Consider the following 22,057-nt stretch of genomic DNA (forward strand, 5'->3'; position numbering starts at 1 on the left):
AGTATAAAACAAAAAATTAAAACCATCTATGGAGGTTGGTTCCATGATGAGCTCCATTTTGCAGGAACTGAGTGTTAGAAAGTAAAGTTAGGGGTCCAGGTTCTCATAGCTCATAGAGGGAGAGCTTGGCTCTATCCGTGGCATGACTCCAAAGACCAGGCTGTTAGCTGCATTGAAAATGCTCATCATAGTATCTGATATTTACTAGGTTCTATTAATTGGTATGGATTTAACAAGCATATGTTGAGAACTATGTGCCAGGCACTAACTACTCATAAGAACATCTAAGCGGGTAGCCTGGTAAAAGGAGGGAACACTATGCTGCTGACATGAAGTTAGGTTTGATCAAGGAAGCAGTCCCACCAGGAGTGACAAGGAATAAGGTGTTGAAAACAGGGATTATCCTTTGCCTGATTGCTTGGGGGCTAGTGAAAAATCTATGGAATGCTGTTGCCTCTACCTCCAATGATGAGTCTAAAGTTGCTGTAGATCAACAGGACCAGAAAGTGAGAACAAATACCAGAGAATGTGTGAGAAGGGAGGCCAAAGTAGATTCCACAAGGACAAACAGAATCCCCAATAGTCTCTCACCATTTCAGACCTTGACAATGAAACATAAAGCTGTAATGCTTTACTGCAGAACTGGCCTGTGCTTTTCTCAGGACTCAGAGTAGCTGAAGGTGATCTGGTGGGAGCTAGAGAAGCTGTGGGCAGCCCAATGGGATAAGCCAGCAGATGGGTGACAAATGTATGCATGCTGATCTTCACAGGATGAAGGCAGCTGTTTTACTTCTGCCTTTCAAATACTCCCCAAATCCTTCTTGTGAATAACCCCGACCCAGGGCCACAAAAGGAAGGCAATTCTAGAAAATATGACTCCCATTCAGTTAAGTTGAACCATCACAAAACCACTGCAGTAATGTTCGAGTCTCTGGCTTCTGAGAAGGAATGGTCCTGTGGGGCCTTAGGAAGAGATAAAGAAGGAGGCCTGCAGGAAAGCACAATTAAGCTGAACCTTCTGGTTCATCACTTCCTATTCTTGTTTGCCAACCACTTTTATCTGCTTCAAAATGCTTACCTTATGTGTGGGCAATCCTATGGGTTAGGAATTAAAGAATGAAATGTGTTCCCAGAAGGACAGTGTTAAAATTTAGTTGGTGCCACTAACTCTCTGCCATCAGCACAGAGTGACTGACACTTTAACCATGCACATTGGAATGCAATGAGGAAAATGTAGTGCATTTGGACTTGAGACACTGGACAGGTAATTTTTATAGGTGGGTGGAAGCATTTAGTGCTGAGTGGCTGCCAGGGAGGAGAGGCAGATGGAAAGAAAAGACTGGGACACCTTGGGGCTTTGATGGGAAAGCTAATCCAGGGACATTTGTTAGAGGTATCATCCTTGGCTAGGAGGTGGAATGAGCTCTCTGCACTGAAAGTACAGGTGCCTATGGAAGAGAAGGAGCCTGCTTTGTAACCTGCTTTTTAAGTCTTTGGCTGGACAAGGAAACAAAAGAAAAAAAATCAACCCCTTACCTCTCAGAGAAAACTCCTATAAACACTTTGGTGTGACCCTTTGTATTTTTTTTTTTTAGTTCAAATATACATCTGTTCTTATGAAAAATGGAATCATACCTTATATAATATTTTGTAACCTATTTTTCTTTTTGAAGTAGTCTTTTCCCTTGTCAGTTAACATTATTTACATCTGTGCTAGATTTCCTTGTATGAATGCACCTTAGTTTATCTATGTAGTGGCAAAGAGAATAGATTTTGAAGCCAGGCTGCTGGGGTAAGTTCTAGGTCTTCCAACACCTTCTGGCTGTGCAAATGGGAGCAAGTGAATAGATCTTTCTGTGCTTTAGTTTACTCAGCTGTAAAATGGGGATAATAATACTTTCTTCATAGGGTTGTTCAGAGGAGCAAATGACTTCATATATGTGAGGTACTTGGAACATTCTTTCAAAGTTATCATTTAACCAATATTTTTGTTGACTGTTTAGTTTCCAAGTTTTTCACTCTTACAAGTACACTGTAATTAACAAATTCAGTGTACTCTTAATTACTTCCAAAGGAAATATTTGTGGTCACAGTAAGAAATCTTTTAAAGAATAAGTAAATCATGCACTAAGAGACATTGAATGGTCATACACAAAGCATCATGTTATGTACAAGGAGGATTGAGCATGCTTCTCTTTCTTAAGACATTAAAACTGTGAGTCGGGGGGAGAAGAGACACATACACATACAATCTAACATCAGGTAGAAAGAGGGGCATGAATGAAGGAATGTGTGATGGAGAGGAGAAGGGAGAGTATCTATAGCTGGGAAATCAAATCCTTCAATAAAAGAGAGAGACAGACTCCCTCCTCTGCTCTCACCACCTCCAAAATCCCCAAATCAGATTTCCAAATGGTCTCTGTTTGGCACGCCAAGAATTTGTTACCTTGAAAGAGAACACCCAGGGCTGAGTTCCAAAGTTAGAAGCAGGGATATGGGCGTTCATTGCAAGACCAAATATTTAGGAAATACCTTTTTCTGGAAAGGAAAGAACACATTTCACAGCTGAAAAGGGAAGTAAAAAATGAAACTAAAGAAGCATGAAGGTAATATTTACTTGCTGGATTTATATAGTGCCTACCTTTAGAAAAGCTGGGCTATAAATCCATCCTGTGACCCCCTAACACATATACAATCTATTCCCAGTTTCATGGCTCTCTGTGAAGCACATTAGCAATCATTTTGCTGCCATTATAAACTTCCATCTCCCTGCAGCCTACCTCTGCCAGCTCACCTTCAGCCATCCCCTCAGAAGAGGGAGCTGGATAATAGAAGTGTGAGTTTCATATCAGATTATCCTGGGCTAAGTTCCAAGCTCTACATTTACTAGCTGGGTGACTCTGGACATGAATCTTAAGTTTCTAAGCCTCAATTTCCACATCTGTGAAATGGGGATAATAATATTAAGCTTTATGGTGCTGCAATGTGGATCAAATGAGATAATACATATGAAACACCCATCAGGGCAACGGGCACAGACCACTTGCACATGTTAGCTATTATTATTCCTGTACTACAGTATGTAAAGGAATGCAAATCACCTTTACTATTGGTTTAATGAAATAACCACATATCAATCTCAGAAACAAGGACCTAGGATGTTTCCTAAAGCAAATAGGGAATATTAGATTTGCATCATTTTAAATTTTGTCTATGAGGCTAAAAGTTGAGTATGAACACCCCTCAATGCCAAAGAGGTCAGATTTCTCTTGTAATTAATAAAATATAGACTGCTACTCATATTAGAATGAAGATGATTGACAAACCTTAATACCTCTCCCAGAGGACCTTGCATTTTAATCTGGAGCCAAAACCACTGCCCAAAAGAAAGAGGCAGGAATGGTGAGGTTTCAGGTATCAACCAGAGGACAGAAGGAGGCACTTTGATTCAATACAGTGCATTGAAGCATTCCTGTTAGTATCTTGGGCACTTATTCATTCATTCAATACATGTTTATTACATACTCACTATCTGCCAGACATTGCTGTGTGCCCTGGTAAACAAAATGGACAAGCTGCCTACCTTCAGGTTGTTTACATTTTAGTGGGGGTTACCAACAATAATCAGTAAAATTAAAGAATAAGCTATGTAAATAAGCTATGTAAATATGTTAGCCAGGGATTAGACACCACATAAAAGTCAAGGGAAAGTGCTGTGGGGGTGGGCTGTTGGCAGTGCTAACTCAGAGTGAGGCCTAGATGAGCCTCATTGAGAAGGTAGGATTAGAGCAAGGTCCCCCCAAAAGGCGAAGAAGTTTGCTAAGTGGATGTTTGGAAAAGATGTTCTGGGTATATGCCCCTGGATTGTGTGTGTATGTGCCTCGCACCCAAGAGGAGACAATCATTCCTGGAATGTTTAGGGAATGTCAAGGAGGCTAGGGAAGCAATAGAGAAACAATAGGAGATGAAGTAATGAAGTTTATCATGACCATTTCTTTTAAGGACCTTAAGCTCTGACTGTAGTACTGAGAAAACATCCAAGAAGGTGACGGGGAAGGTAGACCAGCATAACAGTTACTGCAGAAACCCAAGGAAAGGCTGTGCAAGGAGCAGGTTTGTATACACTGGGTTTGAGATGCTCAAGGAACAGTTTTGGACATACTAGGTTTGGCTGGAGTCTGGAATTTAGAAGAAAGGACTAGACAGGATGTTAAAAGTAAAAACAAAAACAAAAAACTAACAATGTATAGTTCATTTATTTTTAATATTTTCACAATTAACACATATTAATTTACAAATTTTACGGGTTTCACGGTGACATCTACATTAACGTATATATTGTGCATTAACCATGTCCCCCTACCCTTCTACATTTGGTAAAGATAGTTGTTTAAAGACATGGAATGGTTAAGATCACCCAGGGAATGAGAGTGGATGGGGAGGCGAGTCCGTCTAAGGGCAGGTTGGTTGAGGTTTTCCTGGAGAGGGAGTTGTAGGGCTCCAGAACAGGCTCAGTAAACCCCACAGTAAGGGAGCCCGGGCCTGCAGGGGGTGCCGTGGAACTTGCTGTATCTTCCAGTGATGAAAAGAAGCATTTGCTTCTCTAGGAAGGAGAGGTGTTCCACAGATTCCTGCCAGAGTGGCAGAAATAATTAAGAGAAGTAGCTAAGGATATCCTAGTAGAACACGTGCTCTGCTGCCTCCAAGGAATCAGAAAACCTGGGTCTATTAATCTGTTCAGACATCTGGGCACCACTGCCTTGCCCACAGGCTCCGCCTCTCGGGCTCCTCTTCTCATCCCCCTCCCCTCTTCCCACCCTCGCCTCTATATGTCACTTCTACAACCGCTCTGATTATAATTGATCAAACAGAATCACGGAATCACGGCTCATTTTGCCGTTTTGTTCAGTAGCCCGATATGAAAAGAGACTGGTGGTTGGGCAAATTGTATTCCCTCTTCTTGGAATTCTGCTCACAGAGGCCTTCCCGGCGTGGCGGGCCCCGCAGGGACACGCCACTGCTGCCGAGGATAACGAGGGCTGGGGGCTTTGGGCCGGCGCGGGGATGAGCGACACCAGCGCCGGGGCGCCAGGGGGTGTGTCCGCGCCGCGGCCACCACGGCCCGTGTCCGGCCCCCCGCGCGTACCAGCCTCCCCAAGGGCTTCCCACGTGGCCCCTCCCGCAGACCCTTTCGCGGCCTGGGCTCGCTTCCCTTGACGTCATGTGGGTAGAGGGCTTTCTCCCGCAGCGCGGCCGACGGTACTCAACTTCGGGTTCAAGTCCGCCGCCGTGCGCCCTGCGCGGTGCGCCCGCTCCCTGCGCGCCGCCGCCGCCACATCTGGAAGCGTTCAGCGCGTCTGCCTCCAGCGCGCCGGGCGGGCGGGCGCGGGCAGGGGAGGGCGCGGGCGCGGCGGGGCTTGGCTGGGAGGGAGTGAGCGCGGCGCTCTCTCGCGCGCCCGGTGTCTCCCTCTCTCTGCCTCTGCAGAAACAGCTCCCTGCCAGAACGGCGCTCGGCGCGGCGCGGCGCGGCCCGGAGCGGCGACGGCGGCTCTTCCTGCCTCCTCGCCCTCAGGAGTTGGTGGCTCTTTTTGACAGAAAAAAACCGGGAAGGGGCCTTGGGGAAGACTCGCCAAGAGTGGGCAGAGACATCTCAGCCCCCTGGTGGCCCGGGCGGACCCCCTTCGCCCCCCGTCTTGGGGTCCATTGCTCTCGCTTGCCCCTCCTTTCCGCCTCTTCTTGCTCTGCCTCTCTCGATTTATTTTTTCAAATGGTGTAGCCGCCAGAGGTGCGGTGCTAAATTCTTGGAAGGGGCCCGGATGTACTGAGGATGCATTACAATCTCACTAAAGGAGGCAGTAGTGGAAAGGAGCAGTTTTTGGTGTTCGATGCAATAATGGGAATCAGGTAATCATCAGAAGGGAAGAAGAAATACTGCGGATCCACGGCTTCCTTGAATTGTGCACGAAAGCCGCCGACCTCGGAGGAGGGATTAATCCAGACCCGCTTGGGGTGTTTTCACATTTCTTCCTCTTTGTGGCTTCTTCTCCTTTTTCAAACAATTTTTGGTCAATGGTCAATGAAAATACGAGGATGTACATTCCAGAGGAAAACCACCAAGGTAAGGCTGGACTCTGCCTGGGCTCCAGCCCAGGCTCCCCGCCTTCTCCACCCCGTTCCTGCTCTCCCCGCGAGCTCCCCGCGGCTCCGGGGCTGGTCCCTGCGGAGTGGCCCGGGGCTGCGTCCGCGAGGGGCGCCTCTACCGCGTCGGAGCGCGCGAGAGCCCGGCGGGACCTGGGGCCCGAACCGCCGAGCGAGACGGAGCGGAAAATTCCCGCCCCTCCCCCTCCCCTCCCCTCCCCGGCCCCGGCTTCTCCAGAGCATGTGTTTCCTATGAAATTCCAGGCGAGGGGGGAAAAGTTCCCCAAGTGTCTGCTGCTGCCTCGCTTTCTTGCGTTTGCCTTGAAAGCCCAACTGCCTGGCCGGCCGCGCCTGGGGGAGGGGGCGCCGGCGCCGCCGAGCCCCGCGGCCCAAGAGCTCCGCGGCCTGGGGTCCCTCGCCCTGCCACCGCGCGGCGGGGAGCGCGTGCGCACACCCCACACCAGGCCGGCCCCGCGCCCTCGGGCTGCCGGGTGTCCACTCTCTTCCTGGCGTCCCTTCCCTGGGCAGCGCGCTCCAGGTGGCGGGTGGGAGCGGGGGATGCAGATGTGAATCTCAGCGCGCCTCCCTCCCTCCATCTCTTCCCTCTCCTTCCCTCCTCCTCGGCTCACCTACACCCACCCACCTCTCCACTGCCATTGACCCCGAGCGCGCCCACGCCTCCTGTGTTCAGATTCTCACCCCGGTGTGGGCTAGCACCTGAGGATGCAAGCGGTTAGAATCCAGGCGTTGTGTGGGCTTTGCTTTTTCTTGTTTTAAGGAAATAATGAAAGGGTGTGACTAGCTCACGCGGCTCCATACTATTGCCCAGTGTTTTCTGAGCATCTCCATCCTGGGCATCAAGTGTTACCAGCTCTCCTTGTGATGGTGAAAGGCATTCAGGTAACTCCCCACTTCCTGGAAACTTTCTCCCTAACCCCCCATATTAACAAGTTATTATTTTTGGCATTCCTCAACAATTAAGGCTATGATGGGGTGTAGTTGGAGGGGTCCTGCTGGAGTGTCCAGCATCCTCCAGGTACCTCTCTTTAGCTGTCTCTTGGGTGTAGTCTCCTTTTTTTCTCCTGCTACCCAGCCTCCATCTATCTCTTTTTCCTCTCTGCTCCTTCCTCTGAATGCCTGACGCTGTTGGTCTCTGTTCCTTCCAGGGTTCTTCAAGTTACCCTCCAAAGATAGACCTGGGGAAAGGAGTAGTCTCCATGTCTTTTAGGTCCGTCCTCTTCTCTCCTTTTGCCCCCATCTCCACCATCTGGGGACAGGGCCATTGCCCTTTCCAGGCCGGAGCTGCCCTCCAGCCTGCCTAACTGGTCTTCCTCCATCCTGAGGCTGACGTTGGATCCTGCTGTCTCTCTGCTTTCCAGCTTGGGTTTCAGGGTGGGGATTTTGGCCTCCTTTTGGGAAGAAAGTCAAAGATCATGAGTTACAGGATGAGACAGGGCTTTGGGGTCACAAGGACAGCTTCTATCTCCCTACCCAGTGCTTCAACCCCTCATCTGTCCCCCTATCCCTTTCCTAGCCAATGGAGTCATAGGTAGATTAGGAGGGAGGGAATAAGACAAAAAAGAAAGAGTGATATTTTTGAAGAGTGGGGATGGATTACTTCCCCCCCCCCAGATTATACCCACATCCTCAATCTAAGCAACCTTGCAGAGGAAAGCTCAGTAGTATTGTCCCAACTATTACTACCAATGGCAGTATACTGCGGTAATAATAGTTATTATTCACATAACGATCATCTTAAATAGTTTACAAGGTCTCTGTTCTAGTGTAGGATAAACCCCTTCTTAGCCATTTCCTTACTCTGATTCTTTTCTTTTGCCCCTCTGCTCCTCAATACCCCCTACCCGCTGTGCAAGAGGCAGGCATTAAAAGTAGGAGCACCAACCTCTGAGCTTCCCAGGAAGGATGGAGAGGAAGGGAGCAAGTGAGCGGGTGGCCCAGAGGTCTACCTTTCCAGCAACATGCCAGCAAACACTATAGCAACCTGAAATCCAGTTCTCTCCCTTGAAGCTGCAGTGGTTATATAATTCATAGGAGCAAATTTGCCTCCATTCCTAGATGCAGTTCTCAGGTGAAAGAGCACCAGGATCCTTGTCCCCCCTCTGCTTTCCATCCCCTCTTCCTTGATTGGTTGGTATCACTTAGGTTTCTTTTTTTTTGAGGGGCGGTTGGGGGAAAGTGGCAGAGGTGAGGAGGACAGACTTGGAAGAGCATACATATTTATAAGAAAGAGGTGGCTTGCTTAATAACCCATGGGGTGATGAAACATAATTGGATGTTTAGAGTTTCAGGAGACAGAGAAGGGGAGCCAAGTGACTACCTCAGGTCAGTAATGGTGGTGATGAACTAGAGAGGAGGTTCAAAAAAGTTGCCAGGTGACTGGGGCTGTGATTTCTTCTCTTCCCAACACTTGAAAACACTGCATGCACCAGATCCCCCACACCCAGCTTTTCTGTGGGATATGTTTTGAGGGTTAGGCCATGGAGGCCAGAGGCCAGTAACTTGGAACAGCCTGGAAGTTCACAGAAAGACTGGCTTCTGACCCTGGGTTTCCGGCTGGGGGGTGGCACATGCAAAACGTGCCTCACCTCTGGGGCCCTATCTGCTCTGGTACCATGCCAGCCTCCCACTTTTCTGGGATGATTTTCCATTGCAGGTTCCAGCTAGCAAATGAGTTTCTTAATAGTCAACCATTTAACAAATAAAACATCAGAATGTCCTTTATTTTCTGGAGACAAGGAAGAGGGGAGAAACATGTGTTCTGGGAGTGGAAGACACACTGTGCTTTTCTTTTAACTACTTAGCCATTCAGCAGACTAGTAATCATCATAATAAAGTAATGATCACAGTTAACTCTCTTTACAAATGGTCAGAACAATGTTCCTTGCGCCTCAGCTTGTGCAGGTTAAAGAAGGCTTAACACTAGCTTCCCTTTCTCTGGATGCTGCATGGAGAGAATGGAGAATAAGGGTACTGAGGTTTAAAATGTTGTTTCTAGTATTGCCCAGGTACTTTTCAGTATATCAGAATATGATATAATAGAATATATTTAAAGGAATTATTAAATATTTCCATAGAATACATGCATTTAAATGCATGCCTGTACACACACGCACATGAGTGTGCACACACAAACTAAGAAAAAGCTATTTTAAGAGGATTACACAGAACCTCATGCATCTCACTGACCTGGTGTTTTGCAGAGGAATATTGACAATGCAGTCACTTAAGATGCTTTGGACATTTCTACAGTTTTGGACATTTCGTGATAAGTAGAGGCTTGTTTTGGCAGGTAGAGGCTACTGGTATAGATAGTACTTATAAATGCAGTAGTGAGCCATTATTCCCCTGGAGCTGTTTCTTAGTCTTGGTGATGACTTTAGTTAGACACCTTCAATTTTCTTTTCCACTTAAAACTGCTTAAGGTGTTTTACTTTTTTATTCTTTGAATAAGACCTACCAAAGGATTTCAAGGAACACCTTAGTACAGTTCTTGCCTCATGCTAGGGGCTGGACACATGATTGAATGCCTGCAATGAACAAATGAATGAATGCAGACCCTGTAAGACCAACAGTGGATGTGGCTTCTGCCTCTTCCAGTAGGTGGCGCTACAGGGCTTAGGAGTCAGTTGAGGGTCTCCAGGGCCAGTCAGGTGAGGAAAGATGTGGAGGGGAGCTTGGAGGCAATTTCCTGTTGGTGATGTTATCAGTTTCACGAGGCCCACACCTGCCTGACCAGAGTTTATTTCCATGGCATCCCACACACCAGCATGAGGGAGGCACCCCAGTCCCTCAGTGATCTTTTCACCTCTTGGTCATGATAACCCACTTTGGATTTCTCCTGTTGTATCTCAGACTTGTGTTTACCTTTAGCACGGACAGCATCCTGAAGGGCATCAAGGATGCCTTTGAGCCAAGTTTTAGCTGAATTTGTCATGGCCACATATTGATTTTCTCCCTGATTTACCATGGATGGTTTAGAAACCTGAGGGTCCAGTGGTTCCCAAGCCTGGTCTAGCCTAAGCGGAACTGAAGTTTGGGATCTGGAAATGTTAACCTGTGGGGTTACAAAGCTCATCGGCTCAAAGATGAGACATTTCCCTAATTCTATTAGGGAGAAAAACTCCACAAAAACAGTGGCATATATTTCAGCTGATTTCTGTTTTTAAGTCTGCCTGGGTCTCCTGCTGGGTAATAGCACAAAAACTCCGGAGACCTAGGTTAGGGAACCACTGAGATTTGTTCTAATTTTTAGCGATGTTTTCCAACTCCTGTCCTTTCCTTTCCTATCCCTGTTTTCCTTGGTTTTCTGAGTTGTTGTGGTGAGTTCTATGAGGTCTGGAAGTCCTACCACTGTGTTCAGAAAGGGCGAATGGCTGGCTGCACTTTCTTCCTTTTACAGTAATCCTTCCTGCCTGATGTTGCAGCTGTCAGTGATGCAGGAGTTCCAGGTCAGCCTGCCTCATGCCAGCTCCTCCTGCCCGGTTTCTGAGATCAGTGGTCAGTGTCCAAATTCAGGAGACAATTTTGTTTTCCAGTGTGGACTAAAGAAAGCCCATAGGTGATTTGGGAAACACCTGGGGACTTACCAAGACTGATTAGCAAAATAATCATACTGATTTAATCTATTTCTAGATTTTGTCCTCATTGTCGCCTAGATTAATGTTGGGCACTGCGGAGAAGAGTGGAAGAGTGATTAAAAATTTAAAAAAAAGGCATGGGGAATTGTTTTGCAAAAATATCAGGTGCTAAATATTTAGCGACATAAGTGCTAAATGTTCTGATAATGAAACAGCACTCCGAGTCATGGCTGTCAGTATTAAACTAATTTAGTAAACACCTGTTTACATGTACCTCAGGGTTAGATACTGTATAAAACAAGTAACAGTGACAGGCTCTTTCGGGGAAAATGGAATATTTTTCATTGCGATTTCAAATCCAGATACTTGGACTTCAACTGAATCCATTATGGACAAAGCATCCCGGAGGGGTCAAATGATTAATGATGTGATTGGAACGCAAGTCCTGGGTACTACAGAAGAAGTCTCCTGTGTGTTTTAATATCTAGATGTGGTACTGTACTTTTCTGACTCAGTGTGGACACAGGCCAGGAGTGCTTCAGCAGACCCTAGTTGCTTCTGCAGTTTGGGAGCTCTTGGAGACAAGTGCTTCTAACAGCAAGAGGAGTGGAGCAGTTCTCGTGTTGTCCCCTGTTTCTGCTGAATTCAGGCTGGAGCCCTGGGACCCTCAAGAGCTTTGTTTCAGTTGTAGCCACATGTTCTGTGGGGTGTGGGAGCCCCACTGGGAGACCTGGAGCCCAGGTTGACTTCACAGAGAGGTGCAGTTGTGAAATGGCTGGGGCTTCGGAGAGCTGGTGTCTCAGAAAGTGAGGGAAGGTCGTAAGAGGCCCAGCCAATTGGGCTGTCTGGTGGAGGCAGCTTGGGGAACAAGGTCACAGGGGTACTCACTTCTCATGGACTCGAACTCAATTTAAGTAGGGATTTGAGGAGGGAAGTTCGGGCTTGCAGCTCAGTCAAAGAAAGTTGAAAATAGGCTCTTGCTTTCCCAGAGACGGAGGGAATAGTTTGCTTAGTTTTGAATAGAGGACAAAAGAAAGGGATGTTAACTGGCCTGAGACCCAAACACTTATCTCCACTTCTGAAAGTCCCACAAAATAGCACTCTCCATGATGTGTTCCCTTGGAGATGGGCTTCTGGTGTTGTATTTGGGTGGGGGAGTTCTGGACTCTGTACTGAGGTGTATGTGTGTTGGGTAGGGGTTCTACACTCGTGTTCTTGAAAGGCTTATCAAACAGAATAAATGTAATGTCTCTTTGTGAATTTACTTTCCAGGATCAGAACATTTTATGGGTAAAGGAACCTTAGGGACACATTCCATTTCTAGATGAGAAAATGGAAGCTCTGAAAGTGTCTTTCAAGCATGGAAGTGACTAGAAATACTGTCTTTGGTCTCTTTATCCTCCCACTTTTTCTTGACCACCCTCCATGTAGGTTAGGCCCCCTGAGAGAGCATCCCTTAATATTTCTGGTTAAATTTTGCTTAATAAACTTATATACAACTCTCTATTTTCCTTCCTCCTGCCCCTACCTTTGTACTGCCTTAAACTAATTTCTGAGATGTTAGATTTAGGAACAGAGTTAATGGGTGAGGGCTAGGGGAATCTGTCATTGGAAAGGTTTAAAAATAATTGCTTAAACTACAGAATGAAAGTTCATAAATGTCTGCAAGAAATTCCTACCAAATTCACCTCACTATTTTGTCTGCAAACAGATCTACCTCTAGGCCTTTTTTATTTGCCTACTTTCTTCTGGTCCCAATCTCAGTTCTTTTCAGCCCCTTCAGGGGAGTAGGGTGGAGATGAGAAGCCAGGCTGGGATGTAGGACTCCCCCTGGTGAACTGTTAGGGGTTCTTTGTGGATTGGCTAGCTTAGATATTGGCCAGGCATGGATACAAGATTAGCTCCAGGGTAGAAACCATGGGGACGTTTAAGTGGCAGCTGGCCAGAGCTCAGGCTGCCATGGATTCTACTTCAAAGGCTTCCTTCTGCTTCCTTGTCAGGGTTGGTCTCCTAGAATCCCCTAACTATTCCCATGAGACATTCCTTGGAGAGGGGGTTTAGATCCAGTGCATACAAGAGATTTACCTAAGACCTGTCTCTGATGTTCCCATCATCCTTGAAGTGTTCATTGGCATCTCCGAGAAACTGGAAGGTTTTGAGGCTGATTTGGTTTAACTTTAAGACAGAAGCATGAGCCAAACTCATGCTTGGAGATGTGGCCTTTGAGATCCCTGGAGGAAGCCACCATTTCAGAACATAGCGTTGCGATAATTTCATGAAATATTCAAGCTGCCAATTTGCCAACAGGGGTTTCTTTTAATACACTTGGCTACCCTTGGTGCTACCCGCTTGAACCTATCTAAAAGGAAAATAAAATAATCTTGTCTCCTGTCCTTTGGAGAACCAAGCCAAAATCCAGACAGTAAATGAATGTTCTTCCCCGTATTGCCTGTGGGCAGAAATGTTGACTTGATTACTCAATTAAGCTCTATTTACTTTATAACCATTGTGTCATGTTCAGTCATTTATATTGTTTTTCCCCCCCTTCCAAAATAATCCGTGTTGGGCTGAAACCTTTCAAAGACATTAGTTAGCTAAAGTAACAAAATAAATAACTAAATAGAAATAAATAAGGCCATAGCTGGAGAGACAACTTGGGGCATATTCTTTGACTTGATCTTTTTCTCTGTTTTGAAAGAATCAGGTCTCATTTTTTTTTTCATCCATAAAATGGAGATGATAATTCTTAGCCAATCGACTTCAGGGGTAACCATGGCACTTCACAAGAGAGGATGAGTGGAGGTCACTTTGCAAGGAACATCGATTGTTATCCCCCACCCAGGGAGCCAAGCATCAGAGTTTGAAAAGATGACACCATGGGACAACTTTCACAGCATTTCAGACAACTTTGTAGGTGTCGTGGGAGGGACGATGTTATTCAAAATCTAAAGATGAAAATGTAAAAACAAACAGGAGAGTCTGAGATGAGCTGTCTGAAATCAGAATAATTAAGGGAGAATTGAAAAATCAGTCAAGCTCTCTTGAGAATCCAGTTGAGCCTGGGGTTTTGGCGTATAGAATGTCTAGTGGTTTTCTTGACAGCTGTTAACCACCCTGTGGCCAGTAGGAGCCCAGGACTGTTGATTCCAACCTGAGGGGCAGGACCTGGGATGCAGGTTTCCGTATGCCTCCTGCAGTGTTGCATCATCTCTGCCATGGGCCAAGGCTCCTTCAGATCCAGAGCCAAACTGGCCAGCAGCCCTTTGATGGACAGAATATCTGCGCATTTGATATTTGGGCCATCGAGAACAAAAAGGACACCACCTGGGCAAATGAACACCGTCTTTCTTTTCAATGTGAATTTTCCAAACCTTGACACAGCTTCCCAGTATGAGAGGACAGACTGCCTGGAAAAGACAACTTGTCTTCAAAAATAAACCTTGGCTTTGGAAAATAAACTAATTTTTTTTTTAATAGCAAACGTGATGGAAGTTTGTAGATAAAGAGAAGGAATAGCTCCGTAGGGCTTCTTGAGACACTTATCAAAAGAGGAAAGGACTTTGATATCCCATTGTAAGTTGTGGGATTAGTCTTTGATTTCTCCAAGCAAAAATGATCTCAATCATTAAAAAGTACCCTGGGACACTTGTGCATTTCACTTAGCATCTTGCCCTCCTCCCAGCTGCTAGTTCCTATAATCTGTAGAGCCATCCATATTTGAATTTTTATTTAAGGGAGGAAAACCCCTATTCTGAATTATAACATCTATGTTTTTATATTTTTAGAATGGGCCAGGAGTAATATCTACCATGTGTTAATGTCTAACATTTCTCAGTCAATGTTCTTGGTGCTTCATGTGCATAATATAATTTCATCTTTACACTAATCCTATAAGTTGAGTGTTAACAATATTTTTCAGATGAGGAAACTGAAGACTAAAGATATTAAGAAATGTGTCAAACATCTTCCGATAATAGTGGAGGGCTAGGAATTCAATTCAGGTCTGTTGAATTTTTAAAAAATATTTGCTCTATTATTTCTCCATATGTTAGTCAGCTTTCTGTTGCTGTAACAGAAAACCCAAGATAATCAGCTTATAAGGAGGAAAGATTTATTTTGACTTATGGTTTCAGAGATTTCAGTCCATGGTCTGTTGGCTCCATTCCTTTTGAGCCTGTAGCAAGGCAGAACATCATGGGGAGTGTGTGGAGGGGCAAAGCTGTCACTTGATAGTGGTGGGGAAGCAAAGAGAGGAAGAGACTGGGGTTCCAATATCCCCTTCAAGGGCACAACCCCAATTACCTAATCTCTTCTATCAGGCCACACCTCCTAAACGTTCCACCACCTCTCAGTAGCACCACAGGCTGGACACCAAGCCAGTAAGCACGTGGGCCTTTGGGGGACATTGCAGAATCAAACCATAGCTCTCCATTTGAGAAAGAATAGAAAGAGGATCCCACTACCCTTCTATCTTGGAAAACTAGCTAATCTTAGCCTCATGGAACCTTGCTTAATTTGTTTTGTGGCAACTTCTGCTGTTGCTGGGAAGGTGTTGTGGATAAAGAGTGAAATGATTTTCTTACTTGACGGCTGCTGTGCCGTCATTCTACTCAGCCTCCATACCTAGTCCAAATTCTAGTTCTTAATGTATTCCCATGGTGTCGACAGGGCTCTCTGGTTCCTCAGATCATTAAGCCTGGTCATGGTGTCACCTTGCTCTACGACCCATTCCTGGAAAGTCTTCTGAGTAACTCCCTCCTGGAATATAGGCACTTTCCATACTCCAGCAAGGTTCTGATGAGTTCAGGGGAGCATTCTTGGCCAGCTGAGCTTCCCAGACTTCATGCATTATTTATTGATTGATTTATTTTTAAATAGCAGCTTTGATGAGATATAATTCAAATGCCATAACATCCACCATTTTAAAGTGTACGATTCAGTGGTTTTCAGTATTGTAAAATAATCAACACTATCTTGTTCCTAAACATCCTTATCACCCCCAAAAGAAACCCTGTACCCAGTGGCAGTCAAGTTTTGTTCCCTCCTCTCTCCAGTCCTTGGCAGCCAAGAATTTACTTTTGTCTCTATGGATTTTCATGCATAATTGACAGCAACAATAATTCTACAATTGGAGTTTGCCTTGTAGTCTGTTTGCAACACATCTCATGAATTTTAGACCCAGGTATGTCGTGACAGTCTACATAGAGTTAAAAGGAAGCATGTGAAATTAGTTAAGGACCTGGGTGTCATTTAGAGGTGGGATTAAGAACTTTGAATTACACAAAAAATGGTTTAAAGATTTATTTTCTAAGTATCTCAGTAAAGCTTGGTCTGAAAGTCAGATCTCCTGTGATTGTTGAAGAAGACATGAATTGTGATCTTTTAAACTTTTTTTTTCATTGTGGCAAAATTATATAACATAAAATGTGTATTCTATTTTAAATGTATAATTCAGTGGCATTAACTATATTCACAATGTTATACAACCATTAGTACTATTTCTAAAACTTCCTAAACAAAAACTCTGTAACCATTAAACAATAACTCCTCAACTCCTTCCTCCAGTAACATCCAACCTACTTTCTGTCTGTATGAATTTGCCTATTCTAGATACTTCATGTAAATGATTGAATGTCCAACTCACTTAGCATGTTTTCTAGGTTCTTTCATATTACAGCATGTGTCAGAACTTTGTTCCTTTTTACATCTGAATAATATTCCTTTGTAAGTACATATTACATTTCATCCATTCATCTGTTGGTGGACATTGGGTTGTTCCCACCTTTGACTCTTGTGATAATGCTTCAATGAATATTGGAATACAGGGATATGTTTGAGTCTCTGTTCTCAGTTCTTTTAGGTATCTACCTAGAAGTGGAATTGCTGGGTCTGAAATATGACTTTTTGTTCTAAGAGTCCACTTCCTATGGTGGCTCCCCAAGTTAGAATCTCATGCAGATGAGAATACAGCCTTTGGAAATCCTGTTGTGTCAGTAGTGAGGGTCTCAGATTTTTCTCTGAGCTCCTAGTTCCTCTGTCAGAGATTTGACTTTAATTGGGTGTTTAACAGCCTGGCAGCTGCCTTTTGATGAGGAGTGACTGATCCTGCCCCTGTTCCAGAAATAATGAAAGTCTCTACATCCAGTTCGGCTTTCACCTCCATGCCGACTGGGTTTTGTAACTCGACAGGAAATGGGTGTTTGGCAAGACACAGCTATTTAGTCTGTCTCTGTCTCCCTCTGCCTGTTTAGTCCAGAAGCACCCAGGCCTGTGGACAGAGAGATCCAGCCTGACAAGCACCTGGATTATGGGAGAGGATGGCTTCCTGATACGTGGTTGGGGGGAGTTCTCAGTGGACTGTGTGTCCACTCAGCTGAGAGGCAAAGCATGGCCAAATTCATAGGGGGTCTCTGCTTTCAGGCTTAATGCAGCCTTTGGGGGAAAACAGCACCCGAGGCCGCCTGATCCTCATGTGATGAAGGACTAGATAAGGAAGGCAGAAAATGGGAGGAAGAAAGTAAACAGAAGGTGAAGAAAATCAGAAAAAAGGGAGGAGAAAAAGAAGAGAGCAGGGCTGAAGAAGTAAGGCCCTTTGCCATAGGTGACTCAGAGAAATGACTCTGGACACCCATCTCCCAACTTGAGATGGCTATTTTCAGTAATCATTTTCCCTAAAATTATTAATTATTGTGTCTATCTAAGCATGCTGAACTCTGTAATCTGAGGCAGAAGTAAACACAGATTGCTGCCTCAGCTGAACCTACATGTCTGATGAGACCTGGGTATGGATGAGAAGCTGACTTCAGACCCTGAAGGCTAGTGTACTTCATTTAATCCAACTACTAGTAAATTCCTCTTATGTGGGCTCTGCCTTCACATCCACTCCCTGATCCTGCTTGCAGGTGCTTCTTGGCCACCGTCCAAAACTAGAATGTAGCTCGGGGTATTTGCAAGGTGGATGCTTCCGACACCATTTCTGGCTGCAGGAGACATCCTGAGGATCTGAGCTCGACATCCAAGTGGATTATGGTGACTCAGATCTCATATTTGGTCTGCAGTGGATAGGATCTAGTACTTTTGTTTTTCGGTTATTTAAAAGGCAAAAATTTTGACCTATGCCCAGCTGTCTGAAAGACTAAGAGATAAGAAGGCTTTTCAGGATAAATTGACTGTGAAATGTTTCTGAAAATGAGGTATCTCATGCCAATGGCGATGACAGCAATCCTAAATAACTCTCCTCCTTCCACTGCCCCCCACCCCAAGTAAGAATGGTTAGTCACTACAAAAAGTTATTGAGCATCTGCTTTCTGTAAGGCAGTTTGTTCAGAGGATCTCTGGATTCAAGGGGACCTTCAAGGTTGCAGACCTTTAATTATCCTTTCCTTTAAGAGTGTATAGTCTAGCAGAGGTAAGATATATACCCACACACACTCACAGCTAGCATAGATGGCAGATTATCCTTGATATTTTTTTTTTTTTTTATACTGGGGATTGAACTCATGGCTGTAACCACTGAGCAACATCCCCAGCCCTTTTTTGTATTTTGTTTAGAGACAAGGTCTCATTGAATTGCTCAGGGCCTTGTTAAATTGTTGAGGCTGGCTTTGATCCTCCTTTCTCAGCCTCCTGAGCCACTTTGATTACAGGTGTGCACCACCGTGCTCAGCTCCTTGATTTTATAAAGATAAAGGATTCACAGACTGGTATAGTGGTGCATGCCTGTAATTCCAGCTACCTGAGAGGCTAAGACAGGAGGATTGCAAGTTTAAGGCCAGCCTCAGCAACTTAGCAAGACCCTGTCTCAAAATAAAAATAAATAAATAAAAGGGCTGGGGATGTAACTCAGTAATAAAGTGCCCCTGGATTCAATTCCTAGGAACCCTCAAATAAATAAATAAACAAACAAATAAATAAATAAATACATACCTCCCAGATTTAGACGGGAGGGTGATGTGGTCAGATGGAATAAATAAAATGCACAAAACATATACAAAGGTGGTGGTGGTGGGTAAACCTTGAAGTGAGGACAGAAACGTAATGGTAGTGGTGGGGTAGACATTTCCAGCAGAAAAAATGGGTTACCAATAATGTGTTGATGGCACAAGCCTTGATTTTAGAGCAACAGTGAGTTGGTTTGGCTGGAGCATAGGTTATGTATGTGGGAGAAGCAGGAGAGAAAGTTGGGGTGACAGGAAGGGGATAACATGTAGAATGCCCTCCTATGGGGCCGAAGAGTTTGCGCCCATGTGGGGGTGACGGAGGGCCATTTAAACATTTGAGCAAGAGATTGGTGTGATCAGAGGGTGGAGGCAGGGGAGCTAAGACTGCAAGAGGGGGACAGTTTTGAGGCTTTTGCGATTGTCCAGGCAAGAGAGGGAAGGAGTGGTTTTTCTAATACAAAGCCAGAAGGCAAGGGACTCTTGATATTCTCTAGCTGGGGAGAGTGGAGAGACTATTTGGAGGACAAATAAAAGATACCTGGCGTATATGCAGAGCAGAGTTCTGCTCACGAAGGTGACATCTGAAACCATGGAAATGATGGAATGATGGGTGGGAGATGAGAGATGAGATGTCAGGGGTCTCAGGAGAGGGTGCTTGGTCCTGAGGGAGAAGGGGCAGCTTGAATGGAGTCTAAGTCCAAGGAGGCAAGGTGAGGTAACTGTCACAGGGGCTTCTGTGGGACATTCTAGAGTGAGTCCAGCTGAAGTCAGGAAGCAGGAGTTAGGGGCCAGCAATGATCAGTATTTCCCGAGGAAGTCTTCCTGGAACTGACTTTGGGCAAGTGGTGCAGGCTAACCAGGTCAGGGGGAGGGGGGTAAAGGACTCTGTCTCTGTATGGAGACCAACAAAGCTAGGGTTGGTGTGGGACAGTCACAGTTGCCTGAGCTAAACGAGTGAGTGATAGTTATGGAGATCCCAGGACACATCGATTGGGTAGAGTCAGGGGATCTGAATCTTCCAGCCTACTTAGGTTTCCACGTCATTCATTAGAAGAGTTGGTTGACTTCTAGAGCTCTAAGTGGTTGTGTAAAGGGGCAGAGAGCATGGGAAGAGAAGATAACAAGCTAGGCTGGTGGGCTGGTGCAGTTTAAGGAGGATAGTACTATATATAGTTTGCAGACCTCCAGTGGTCCATGGGCTGCAGGTTTGTCCCCCAGGTGATGCTCTTGGGAAGTGTTGGGCCTAGTAGGAGGCCTTGGTCACTGGGAGTATGTCCTCCAAGGGGACAGTTGGACTCTGGTTCCTTCTTTTTTACTCCTTGGTCATGAATTGGGCAGATTTACTCTGCCACATGCTTTTGCCTCAGACCCCAAATAATGGACTGACTGACCATGGACTGAAACTTTCAAACCTGTGAAACAAAATAAACCTTTTCTCTTTGTAAGTTGATTTTCTCAGCTGTTTGTTATGGTGATGGAAAACTGACTGACACATGTAGGCTTTGGGTAGTGGAGAAGGAGGTGTGTGTGTGTAGGTATGAAAGGGTGGGCACTTGAAGACAAACTGCTGGCTTCACAATTTGGCCTCCTAAGAGTCATTTGGGTGCTGATGCTGAAGCAGAGAACCCATGGCCCAGAGACCTGAAGTCATATTCAAGACATGGATGGAAGGAAGCAGGTGACATGCGGAGGGTTGGGGTGGGTGGGGTGGAGTGGGTGGAAGTAGATTCCTGACATCAAGCTTTTCATAGACTGCCTTGAGCATCATGGACAACTTGCACTGCTAGCCTCAGTCATGGCAGGACAGCAGAGAGGAGTGAACTGAGCAATGCAGAGCGGAAGTACCAACCTTTGGGCCCTGCCTCCATGATCCCTGCCCCATTCTCTCCATACCCTCTGTCCACACCATCCAAGCTTCCCAGAGAATGGGTTATCCTGTGGAGTGTTGAGCCCAGTCATTTTATGTCCTTATATCAGAATATCAAATTCCTGAGAACCAAACATTTTATTTTTTCTTTATTCCCTATCCCCTTATAACCCAACAGCCAAAATGTTACAAACCACTGGTAAATCTCAGGTTAGATATCCTTTGAGCTTTGCAATGCTCAATCAAGAAAAATATGATATTTTGATTCCTGTAATCAAGAAAAATATGGTATCTTGGATGTTTTGTGAAAGACTTGAGTTTTGGGTGCCAAGGACAACATCAGTTTGAATGTCATGGAAATATGCACTGCTGGATGGCTCCAAGCTAACTCTTGGTGCAGGAAGGAGTTAATAACCAGGAAGCTCCCCCAGACCCTACCCTAGTCCCTATCACGTGTGCAAGGAGATCTGGTTGAGGGGTCTGGCCAGTGGTATTAGTGAACTGGAGGCCTTTCCCAGAGGCAGCGGGAGGGACAATGGCTGCCAAGGTCTGGTGTCTCTGAGCTGAGGAGGCTGGCTCCTGCACTTGCATCAAGTTCCCTGCATTGGCCAGGGCCTCTGGATCAAATAGAGGCCAGTGCCATTCTTATATGTTGGCATTGTTCTAAAGAGAAGCCCAGTTGTTGATTTCTCAGCACAGAAGCCAATTTGCACGTGGTTTGGAGTGGAGTGTTAGCCCATCATGGTGAAATGTTCAGACAGCCCAGTAGCCTCAGGTCCTTGCTTTTTTTCCTGCCTTCTTGGCTAGGGAAGTAGCCCCAGTCATCTGTCTGCCTTGCCCGGAAGCTGAGTGTTATGACAGCCCTTGTGGGAGTTGGCATGGCCGACCCAGTGGCCATCGCTTCACCCTATCTGGCCTCATCTGGAATTTTACTTTCAGAATTTGGCCTTATTCTGATGAACTTCATGGACAGGAGTGACCCCAACTCGATCCCTAGCTGGGCCTGGGCAACAAAAAGTGTTGGGATTTTTCCTTTCTTTCCACTCCAGTGAAACGGGCAGAATGAAATGTTTTCCTCTGAGGGTATCAATTGTGGAATGAACTCAGGGTCCAGAAGGACAGGTTTCCTCCATTCCAGCTGCTTTTATCCTCCAGAAAACTGGTCCTTGGTATTTCTTCAGAGTTTGGCTTGGATTTCATAAAACAAAGAAAAAAAATCCTGAAGAAGAAAATGACCCTTGCAAAAGTGCTTGGGTTAGGTGAAGCAGAGGGGGATGGGATGGTAACCCTGGGAGTAGGCACAGCTCTCCTAGAGACCTGTGGGTGTCACAGGCTGTGGCCATGTTCAAGGTCTGGTGTCTCTAAACTGTGCACTGGCACTGTGCAGTGCTTTCTAAGTGATTATGCTTAGGTGATGGTCAGTTTAGAAGGAAGAGGAGGATACAAAGGCATTAAAGGTCAGAGATAAATGAACAGAAATTCTAAATCCAAGACCCTTAGGGACGGGTTTCTCT

General features: G+C 45.5%; 1 protein-coding gene across 33 annotated transcripts in view; it reads left to right on the plus strand.

Annotated features, from left to right (window-relative positions):
- Positions 1-22,057, plus strand: part of Cacna1c (calcium voltage-gated channel subunit alpha1 C) — a 699,954-nt gene that overhangs the window by 73,648 nt on the left and 604,249 nt on the right. For 6 of the 33 annotated variants that reach the window (XM_058584164.1, XM_046459857.2, XM_058584178.1 and 3 more), the window contains exon 1: positions 5,506-6,118. The exons of 20 other annotated variants lie outside the window; for them this stretch is intronic. In XM_058584164.1, the coding sequence (XP_058440147.1) occupies positions 6,070-6,118 (49 nt within the window). In that variant the 5' untranslated portion in view covers positions 5,506-6,069. Of the gene's footprint in view, positions 1-5,504; positions 6,119-22,057 lie in introns of those variants that run through there. 7 more of the 33 variants (XM_046459860.2, XM_058584181.1, XM_058584177.1 and 4 more) reach the window with 2 other exon arrangements.

The sequence above is a fragment of the Marmota monax genome, unplaced genomic scaffold (assembly GCF_021218885.2).
Source record: "Marmota monax isolate L192 unplaced genomic scaffold, Marmota_monax_Labrador192_F-V1.1 WCK01_AAM20220418_F8-fsc00163, whole genome shotgun sequence".
Lineage (NCBI taxonomy): Eukaryota > Metazoa > Chordata > Mammalia > Rodentia > Sciuridae > Marmota > Marmota monax.